Source organism: Lotus japonicus, chromosome 4 (assembly GCF_012489685.1).
Source record: "Lotus japonicus ecotype B-129 chromosome 4, LjGifu_v1.2".
Classification (NCBI taxonomy): domain Eukaryota; kingdom Viridiplantae; phylum Streptophyta; class Magnoliopsida; order Fabales; family Fabaceae; genus Lotus; species Lotus japonicus.
This window is the reverse complement of record NC_080044.1, coordinates 69,083,834-69,095,234: the sequence shown is the minus strand read 5'-3', so window position 1 is coordinate 69,095,234 and position 11,401 is coordinate 69,083,834. Positions and strand designations below refer to the sequence as shown.

Here is an 11,401-nt window from a genome sequence, read left to right as displayed (position 1 = left end):
TCAGACGGAAGTCTTTCCCTCCTCGTGGGAGGCCCCTACCCACTTTTAAGTGGTTGTTTTTCCCTCACTGGATTCTCTCTCCCTCATGAAAGGTCCCTTAATATTTTCATTCTTATGACTCCTTTCTTCGTTCTCTAACCACCACATGCCATTCTCATACTCTTCTCAATTTATTGGACCCTACGTTATTTTTCACTTCTTTCAGCCACCCCCTTTCATTTTAACATCTCAATCGTATTATAACTTCATCCTACTTATTTAAAACTTTTGTTTTAGTGCAAGCGCGCTGATTGTTTTATGATTAGCCTCATCCGTAGTAGTTTTGAAAGATCTGATGAGCCAGGGGTTTTGAAGAAAAGTGAATGAGGAGATACAAGAAGGATATTAGTTAGAGACATAGCTTTAATGTCAAGTTAGTTTGAAGATGATTTATTAGAATATCAAGACTAATCTCATACGAGAAATCATAACATCTTTTCAACAAATGATTTTTCAGAATTTGAACTTGTGTCTTGATCCTCAAACGAGTCTAATTTACCTATCCCACATGCTACACCAACACCAATGTCATAACTTACCTTATTTGATTACTTTATTAAAAATACATTAAGTCCCCGAATGATAGCTCAAGTGGTAAGAGATAGAGACATAAGGGTTGAGTGAGATGAAGGGTGAAGGATCTAGGATTCGAACATTGAGGATGACTAATATACTAATATTCCTAACAACTAACATTTGTCTTTAAAAAAAAAATTAAAAATACATTGAGTTTATAAAATAATCAATTTAGAAAGGATTTGGCTAATTCCTCATAATTTTGTTTTCATTAAAATTTTCAAACCCAATCTATATAGATTTGGGCCTTAACTAAACACATCAAATCCAAATCCAAAATCCAAAAAGAAAAAAAAAATACTAGATTCTGTGTCAGTGTTCTATCTTCCACGACCAAGTCTCACTCACTCACACTTTCACTTTCACTTTCACTTTCAGTGTTCTCCGACACACATTCATTCTCCTTTTACTTTGCTCCATCCAACACATGTATGCGGCGGAGCTTCTCAGCATCTTCGCCGTGCACGGCGGAGGAGATGCCACGCTCTCAGTTACCGCCGCCGCCGCCGCCAACAACAGATTTTTCAAAACCTCAGCTTTCACGACACCCACTTCCCACAACGCTGCGAATGTGAGGCTGGCCAAGGCATTGACGCGTTGTCGCTGCACCGTTGACTCCAAGCCCGTCGGCGGCGACGTTTTCTCTGTGACGCCGCCGAACAAGTATGACGTGGATTACCTCGGCGAGAGCACCAAAGGGGATTTGAATGTCAAGTTGGAGCATCTTGAGGCTTTTGGTAAATTTTGAAACTTTTCAAAATTCCCAGTTTGGTCCTCAGTTTTATTCTCAATTCGGTTTTAGACTTTATTTGTTGCTTGTGGTTTTCGGTTTGTTGTTGTGTTGCTTAATAGCTTGATTGCTTACAGGAACAAGACATTGAACAATATTGCTGTTCATTTATGTGCTAAAAAACATAGCTTGGACCAGATTCATTTGTTTGTAGCACAACCAACTATACTATGCTACATTATTTTTACCTTTATTTTAATATTTGCTTAAAAATGATGAATATAATACTTATGGTTACAAAAATATCAAATTGCTTTCATTTATTGTTTTTGAAGATTTTATTTTCATCCTTTCATGGACTAATTTTTGAAAACAGAAATAAAGTGAGAACAAGGTGATGTTTTTGTGTTAGTAAAAGCAGAAAATGTTTACTCAAACTAAATATGTACTTAATTTCTCTATGAATATTAATGTCCTTTGTAATATTTACAAAATATCAGTCATAATTACGGATATGGCTTTCGTAATTTTGTGATAACAAGACAAATATTGGTCTCCACTCTCCTCCATTGTAGGAATTGATGGGCAGGCGATTGAGGAAGTGGCCAGAGCAGAGGCAAGAGAAGCAGAAGACTTGCTAAAAGACCTCGGTATTCCGGTGCAGTAAACTCACTCCCTCTGCTTACTTGCTCCTTTTCTAGTTAGTTGATATTTTTGGTTTGGAATATAGTGGTCTACACTTGTGTCTTCTATGGTATTAGTTGGCGAACAATTATTAGTGTATGTAGTGGCTTCTGTGTACTACTCCCTCCGTTCCTATATATAAGTCACAAATAACTAATTCTCTTAGATTAAGAAAAGTAGTTACTAGTAATAAATTTGTAAAAAAAAATGATTTACTTTCCTAGATTACCCTTATTTACTTTCCTATAATTTTCTCTCTCCAAGTTAATATTCTAAAGTTTATCATCTCTTTCATATTAAATATGAGGGTGAACTTGGAAAAAATTATTTAATGCTTCCTAGATATTAGAAAATGACTTATATTTTGTAACAATTTTTTTTCAAAAAATGTGACTTATAATAGGGAACGGAGGGAGTACTATATGGACTTTTGTACTAATCTTCCTCCTTATCAAAGCAGCCTCTTAAAATAGGCATTGAGGGATAATGGAGAATGGATATTAGTATTACATATACCATAAGTTCTCATTTTGTGAAGATGCATGCTTTATATTTAAGCTAAGCCTCTGAGTGTCAAGTTATAAAGGAAATTTCACCATCCTGAACCTAGGTTTACAAAACCTGCGTAAACAACCTATCTAGTTTGAGAAATTGCGTTGCCATTTCCTCTTTTAAATATCTGTTGGAGTCCTTCATTTACAATGAACATAGATTGTGTTTGCAAAGGTTTCATAAACGTCTTCAAAGGTTGATACTTTATGTAATCCGCTTTATCATTTACTTATCTCCTTATCATTATATCCCCTTCCCCTAGCTGATTTTATTTTTCCCTTTGGGTCATACTAGTGTCAAACTTGCATGTGAATGTGTTATGTCAATATCTTTCTGACACGCAACAGCCTACTATTTACTTCACCACTTGTTATTTTCTTCATCTCATTATTGTTTCTGACTATCACTCTGATTTTGTCATATGCTATTTTTGCTAGCGTAGTTTGATGTCCAGAAAGTAAATATCACTGTTATGTCCTTATGTAGAGCCCTTCTTCGTCCAGAAATTCACCTCGTGGAATATTCTGCACCCGTACATTGAATCTGCGGTCGATCAGTGTAATTGGATATGACATGGACTATACTTTGGTCCAGTATAATGTGAGGGTATGTCTCTGTTCCATGTATCATATAGTTTATGTAAACTATTATAATTTTAATGACATTGCCTGCAGATATAAGTATATGATTTCCTTTTTTCAATTTTCAGTTGCATGACATGTGCAACATTTGTCAACAATTTTATGCACTATAAGACTTTTGAAATTTTGGCATTATGTTATACTGACTCTGACTGAGCCATCACAAAAGTCAATATACTCAATACTCAATAGTACTATTTTATACTCATTCGTCCTTTGATATTTGTTAGTTCTTATGTTACACACTAGTAAAAGTCCAAAGTATTTCCCCCTTAATCTGTGCTTGAAGTTTTTATTTTTGTGTGTTAAAAACATGAAATCATTAGCATAGTACTACAAATCATATCAGTCTGAAAGAGGTTATTTATTGTTTTGTATTTCTTATGGAACTTCAGTTTTATTTCTATTTATTTAAATTGTCTTTTCTGATATTGACAATGCTCTTACAGGCTTGGGAAGGGCGGGCTTATGACTACTGTATGGAAAACCTTAAGAATATGGGCTTCCCTGTTGATGGGCTTGAATTTGATCCTGACCTGGTAACGTGTTCTCTCTAGCAAGCTGAAGGCACTTGGCAATCCATATCATCTCATGTTTGGTGAAATGATCTTTGCATTCCATTATAAATTGTTCAGGTAATTAGAGGCCTTGTCATAGACAAAGAGAAAGGCAATTTGGTTAAAGCTGATCGATTTGGTTATATAAAAAGAGCCATGCACGGCACCAAAATGTTATCTACTCGAGCTGTTAGGTAAGTGTCTGGCATTGTAATTTTGATTGCTGATAGAAATCTATGCAGAACCCTCTTGCTCACTCATTATATCAACACAACACACTCTGCACTAACTCATAGAAACACATCACTTTAGGCTACCAAGAAAGTGCATTCAAGATAAATATGTTGTTCTACACTGGTTAGTAATGAAGTATGGAAATTGACACTTTATTCAAATAGCCAGACCAACACAATCAAGTTTTCACCTTAGGTTTCTGTTTAACACAGAAAGTCTTCTGAAATAACCCTAGATTGGTGCAGTATACGTTTGCACATGGATCATTTCATTGAGTCATTGCCTTGCAGCACAGCCTTCACATTGATATATGTATACACAATTACACACCTGTGTGCGTGTGCGCACAGTAATAGCTCTGTAGATGTCATTTATCAAAAATTGGAGTTAAAGTTTCTGTAGTGCTACTTAATTTTATATGCAATGGAAGTGAGATGTACGGGAGAGAACTGGTGGACCTGCGAAAGGAGAGTAGATGGGAGTTTCTCAATACACTGTTCTCTGTGTCTGAAGCTGTAGCCTACATGCAGGTATGTCATCGCGTTGAAGATCACTCAGCTTTCAGTGATGTAGATATATTCAGCTATAATAGTCTTTTTAAAGTAGCATTCAAGTCTTAGTTCATGTGATGAGACTTCACTGATGATGTATAATTTCTATCAGATGGTTGACAGATTGGATGATGGGACAATACCATCGGATCTTGGCCCCTTGGATTATAAAGGACTTTATAAGGTAATATGGTGCATATGTTTTTGTAAACATTATATTTGATTAGGGATGTTATTTTTTCCTTACCATTGGCAATATTTTCAGGCTGTTGGAAAAGCTCTCTTTTGGGCACATGTAGAAGGTCGTCTTAAGGTGAACATATTCATGTTGTCGTTGACCACTATGAAATTTCAATATTTTACTGTATTCATACCTATTACTTATAAAAATGATGCAGAGTGAGATCATGTCTAAGCCTGAACAGTTTGTGGAGCCAGATCCAGAATTACCTCTGGCACTTTTGGATCAGAAGGAGGTATTACCTCTAAGGTGTTATTTTTGCAAAACATGTGTTTTCCTTGTACTCCTTACTCAGTTGTCTTCATGAAACAGGCTGGTAAAAAACTATTGCTCATTACCAACTCGGATTATCATTACACAGACAAAATGATGCGGCATTCTTTTAATCGATTCCTTCCAAATGATATGGATTGGCGAGATCTATTTGACATAGTAAGTACTTGTAAATATTTGCTTCCATAAACAATAATCTCTTGACATTGATTAGAGTAGTACAAAATACTTTATATTACAACCTTGTTTTGTTATGAAATAAACCTTGCATTTTATGGATGTGGCTCCTTTTCATGGATAGGTAATTGTGTCAGCGAGAAAACCAGAGTTCTTCCAAACGTCACATCCCATGTATGAAGTGGTCACAGGCGAGGGTCTGATGCGTCCATGCTTCAAGGCTAAATTTGGTAAGTAGTACTCCCTTTTTTTTCCTTAGGGTTAAGCATCATATTAGCCCCTGTCTTTGTGTCGCCGTCTGACCTAGGTCCCTCCCCGGAAAAATTATTAGAAAAGGTCCTCTTCTTTGTAAAACGTTTGGAGCAAGTCCTCGCCGGAGCTCCGGGCTCCGGCGAGTGATGATTTGGAACGCTGACTAAGCTAAATGTGCTGACATTGATTTAAAAAAAATTAAAAAATAATAACACATCAGAAATTTAAATTTAATTAATAAAAATAAAACAAATTAAAAAATCTAACCCTAAATTAGTAATAAACAAAATCAAATTCCTCCCAAATAAAAAACTAATCCTGTAATCCACCATCTTCATCCCCAATTTCCCCAAATTAGGGTTTCTTCTTCTTCTTCTACAATTTCCTCTCCATTCTCTCTTTTTCTTCACCACCCCAACCCCAACAGCCACCACCACCAACCACTAGCCAACGCCCACCACCACCTACCAAGATTCCAACCTCCACCCCGACCCCATCCCCTACCACGAAGATCTGTCTGAGTGCGACGGAAAGAAGAAATTGAGAGGGAAAGAGCAAGACGGCTGGGTGCGATGGAGGACGGATCTTCTTCCCTAGATCCGGTGCCGCCACGCCACCACTGTCTTCTCTTCTCTGCGACTGCTCTTCTTCATCTTCTGGCCGAGAGGACCAGACTCGACAAGGGCTTGAAGAGAAGGTTGTGGACCTAATTAAATTCAGGTCTTGGAAATGGCTTAAATAAATGTAAGGATAAAGGATTCAATTTCTCGTCCTAGTGAATGCTTAGGGAAAAACACAAACTGGAAGAACAACTAATTCTCCTCTTGATGGCAACTTACCAAACTCTGTTTTGAGCTCTTCGTGTGCTCTGTTTCGGTTCGCCAGGAGCTTGAAAATTGCTAGTCCGGTGCGTGTATTGCAGGTGTAGGAAGGGACTGTAAGCTGCTTTGTTTTATTGCTTTTCTCTTTGGTGTTTCAATTTACTCTTATTGTATCTGGCTTGTGGAGCCACTGGATAGATATTTCGTTGGTATTAAGGCACACACTTGTAAAGATGAAGAATTGTATTATTATGATTTTGAAGAGTGGAGAGATTAATTGATGAATTGAAGAAGAATGTGGATGGGTGGGTATGCTTTCCTGGGTTACGGTTTGATTTTCTGAGAAATCCCAAATTGATTTAGGTTTTTTTTTTATTTGGGGAAATTGATTTTATTAATTAGATTTGTTAATATATGTAATTTTAGTTGATTTGATTAATAAGTCTGACTTCTTATTTAATTTTTAATTTTTTTTAAATCCATGTCAGCACATTTAGCTTAGTCAGCGTTCCAAATCATCACTCGTCGGAGCTCCGGGCTCCGGCGAGGACTTGCTCCAAACGTTTTACAAAGAAGAGGACCTTTTACAATAATTTTTCCGGCGAGGGACCTAGATCAGATGGCGACACAAAGACAGGGACTAATATGATGTTTAACCCTTTTCCTTATCTATGATTTTTTGTTTAGTTTTGAATATTGTGGAAGTAGTACTCCCAGCGAAAGACTAGTTTTGAACATTGTGCTCAAGTTTCATGAATTAAAAAGTTATGGACAATTGAGTTTCAAAATGAGAAATACATTATTTTGAGACATCCAGAAATGGAATGCACCATACATATTGAGGCAGATGAAGTTTTCCATCCCTTTAACAAAGCCAGAAAGGCTCTATGTTTGTATTTTGGCATTTCCTATCTCGAATACATCTTTCGCTGATAGTTTTCGGGTCTGCTGCTACCTTATTGGAAATAGGAGGGACACTTCACAGATTGTAGATGTAGACTGTAGACAGGTTTGCTACTAATACAAAGAAAACTCCATCAATACAAAGAAGGAAAAGCACTGATGATATATTTTGATGCGTTAATAATATCTATTTAGCACTTGATTCTGCATAATTTAGGGTTGATTAGGTTCTGATATAATGATTGAATTGTTTCTGTCATGATAATATGTAGCTGAAATGTCAAATGGTTGATGTTTTTGGAAAAAAAAAAATTATAATACTACTCAAACAACTGGCATGCTAATTTTTACTGAGGATATTTAAGCTGCTAATTTTACTACTTATGATCATGGTACTTTATGTATCATCTTCTGCAGGTGGTTTATACTCAGGGGGAAGTGCACAGATGGTTGAAAATTCTCTTGATATCCATGGAGATGAGATATTATATGTTGGTGACCATATTTACACAGATGTCAGTCAATCCAAGGTTAATTTGCGATGGCGAACAGCATTGGTTTGTCGTGAACTGGAAGAAGAGGTTGGTACAATCAGTTTATATTTGACTCGTAATTTTTAGTAAAAAATCTTGAAAACTTCCTCTTATGAAAAGAATATTCCTTGTTATGAAAAGAGTGTTTGACTCCTATTGGACTTGTTATGAAAAGAATACTCCTTGTTTTGAGTAAAAAATGATTGTATTTCTTGTTAACTCAGCTGAGATGCAAATCATTTTCGGTAACTTTTAATGTTGAACTTACGTACTGTTTAAAGCAAAAGTAATGCCTTGACTGGATCCTAAACTGCAGTACAGTGCCTTGATTCATAGCCGGAGTCAGAGAGAATCATTAGTGGAGCTTATAAATCAAAAGGAGGTTCTAGGGGATCTCTTTAACCAACTTCGGCTGGCTCTGCAAAGGCGAAGCAAAGACCGTCCTGCTCAAGTAAATATTGGTTTTATAATCCTATTTTATATTCTGTTTTTTATGCTTTATTTGTACTGACATCACACCTCATACCATTGTTAAAGTATTAGCCACTAAAGAATTTTCTTTTGCATTCTTATGATAGTATGTGGTCAACCTTTGCTGCTACTGCTATTATGTTCTTGCCTCATTCAGTTCCCTTTAACCTTCCTAATCTAAAATCTAAATATTAATGCAGTAATTAATCTTCCCAAACATCTCAATAATTAATCCTGGTTTAGTAGCGTGTTATTCACTTATGGATCATTAGCCTAATTAGTAACTTTCTTGGATTTTGGAAGCCTTTTCCTTCCATATATTGAAACCTTCTTAACTTTTTAACTACCCCTAGGTTGACCTTATCTGACTACTTGGTTCCCTGTTTAGAGGTATCAAGAATACCTTTTCTTTATATTTATTTTGAAGCTGTGTTGTGTGTGTACACACGCATATAGACCTAATAATTAAATACTAACTGTAAGCAAGGTTGCCGTCTTGCCGATAGTACGCTACAGGGCTGTCAGTGCGTAGCAAAACTGGCCACTCCTCAATCCTAATTGCTGTGCAGTGTCACGGTTTAATGTAGCAGTCATTGTGGCCTCTAATGTGAAAACCCTCACTCCTTCACACATTTCTTCCTTTAACTCTCTGAGCTAAACTATCGAGTGACCGAGCTGTGATAGTAGTTTTTTTTCAATAAGCAAGCTGTGATAGTAGTGGAAATGATAAAGAGGAAGACTTGGATCTAGTAGAAGATGATTGATGATTATTATATAAGAAACTTTTATTTGAACTTTCATGCTTTTAGACAGTTTGGTTTAAGCCCTAGAGGCTTAAACTTATTGGTTACCTTGACTTTTCTTGGTATTTACTTGATGTTTTGTTTAATAGACCTATGGCTTTTTATTGTTAATTATGAGTGTTATGAATTTTGAGTTGTTTTAAATAATTTTTTTAGCATTTGTATATGCATTTATTATAAATCATAACTGAATTAAAATTGAAGTATAGAACCGCTATAGCATTTTTGGGTCAGCGACACTATGTTCCACTATTCATGATTGACAACTAATTGTAAGATTTTTCATTGTACTTGAAAGACACTTGCAGCAACCAACATGAAAGATGAAGACCTCACTGAAAGCATGCAAAAGCTACTTATTGTTATGCAAAGACTGGATGAGAAAATTGCTCCAATGCTGGAGGAAGATGGGGAGCTCTTCAATTCAAGGTAAGCTCAGAGAATAGAACTCTCGATTTTTTTATGTCTGCCCACATGGCTATTTCAATAACTGAGTTGCCATGGGAAAGAGTTATTGGTGATCTTGTTCTGTCAATATGCTCCAGGACGAACAAAGCTTAGACACAGTTCTATACATTGTATTTTTATTGTTGTCCAATTACAACATGACACTTGTGTTGGAAAATGAGAAGTTGATAGAAGTTATAACATTATTAAAAATATTTAAAAAGTGGGTACCCGATTTTGTCATTGCTGCTGGTCTTGCTTTTTGGTCATTTTACCGCATGCATTTGTTATTCACTTGGATTATTTGTCTGCATTAGGTGGGGCTATCTATCTCGTGCTGGACTGTGGGATAAAAGTCACTTGATGAGACAAATTGAAAAGTAAGTGCTTTCTTTTTTATGCCACTGATCTCTATTTTAGCGTGATTACTCTCTGAATTCTGAATTAATTGAGTTTAAATTTATTATGGCAGATATGCTGATATTTATACATCTAGAGTGTCAAACTTTTTATATTACACCCCCTTCATGTATTTCCGCTCTCAGGAACAGGTATCCAGATAACCTTCTCTTTACCTTGTCATTTATAGCCATGAACGATTAAGTTATTATTGTGTTGTTTGAATTGACTTTGATTTGTTTCTGTAGAATCTTGCGCATGACTCATACTCACACTACTGTTCAGCACTCAATGATGACTTTTCTTCTTAGGGAAAAATTGCGGGAAGAAAAACGGATTAGTATAAGAAATAAAGAATCTGTTGTTGACATTGTTAGCAGATGTATCATTGTAACAGTATCCAATGCTGTGATGATGATGATACCTTGTATTATTTGAAACTCATATAATATCCACGGAAGACTCATGTAGCATTTTTACCTTGGCCAAGTGGTGCTAAGTGGCCCCTGGTTATAGGAGAGCAAAGCCCCACCAGGCAAAGAAGGGAAACACAAATGGCTAGAGATTTTGTTTCCAACTGATTGTGAATTTGGTGTTGATTTCAGCAATTTACATGATGTAATCAGATTGACAATTTGGCAATGCATTGTTAGAAATCATTGAACAAGTTCGTATTCCCATATGTTTGGTTTAAATTCAAAGTTGATGTTAACCAATTTCTATTTGATTATTTTATGTTTTTTCTCCTATGAGAGTGTGAACAACAAAAAAACCTAGGACTAGCAATTAATTCATGAAATGTAAAAATTGAATCAAACAACTGAAATGAAATCAATTGCAACCCTTAATAATGAGAAAAAATAAGTGAAAATGGATAGAAAAAGCGAATCAATTGCAAACCCAAATTGTCGATGAACCCTTGCTCCACCACTACCATGGTCGACGAAATGATGCAACACCGGCGCGAAGCCTTCTGAACTTACAGATCTAGAATCTACGGTGTTGGTACTTCTGCGGGTGAAGGTCTCAGGGTTTGATATTCTGGACATGGTGATCTGTAACCTGGGTTTGGGTGTGACCTCAGAAACCCGTATGTTGATAAAGAACATAAATTATTTGATGTGTTGAAGTTTTTACTTTGAAGGGGTGACCACCGCACCGGAACGCTGCGGCCGCCGCTGCGGTGGCACGTTTGCTGTGAAGAGGTTGGAGGAGACTACACATAAGGGCTTTAATGTCATCACCATATTCTATTCCAATTTTATATAACATCTATTAACAAGACCAACTGGTAAACAGTTGAAAAATACTCTACCAACTGGTAACATGTATGGCACCGGTTCATGACCCAACAACTATTTATAGCTTTCTTATTTTGATTTTCATCTTTGTAAAATTCAAGCAGCGGAACAAATTAATCGTAGAAACTTGTTTTATTTGTATTTGTCAAAGGCTTGCTGCGAGTCAGCAACTAAAATGATACAGGATAATACTGTCCCAGAATGAGCTTTAAATTT

At 36.2% G+C, this 11,401-nt stretch overlaps 1 protein-coding gene across 1 annotated transcript; it reads left to right on the top strand.

Moving 5' to 3' along the window:
* Nucleotides 1-945: 945 nt before the first annotated feature.
* On the top strand, nucleotides 946-10,551 carry LOC130711506 (uncharacterized). The gene is made up of 17 exons (XM_057561173.1): nucleotides 946-1,352; nucleotides 1,921-2,003; nucleotides 3,068-3,187; nucleotides 3,672-3,761; nucleotides 3,858-3,973; nucleotides 4,444-4,543; nucleotides 4,677-4,748; nucleotides 4,830-4,877; nucleotides 4,963-5,040; nucleotides 5,118-5,237; nucleotides 5,380-5,485; nucleotides 7,649-7,812; nucleotides 8,081-8,215; nucleotides 9,337-9,467; nucleotides 9,803-9,865; nucleotides 9,958-10,036; nucleotides 10,133-10,551. Exons 1-17 carry the CDS (start codon nucleotides 1,043-1,045, stop codon nucleotides 10,193-10,195), a joined length of 1,878 nt encoding a protein of 625 aa, XP_057417156.1. The 5' UTR covers nucleotides 946-1,042; the 3' UTR covers nucleotides 10,196-10,551.
* The last annotated feature ends 850 nt before the right edge of the window (nucleotides 10,552-11,401 follow it).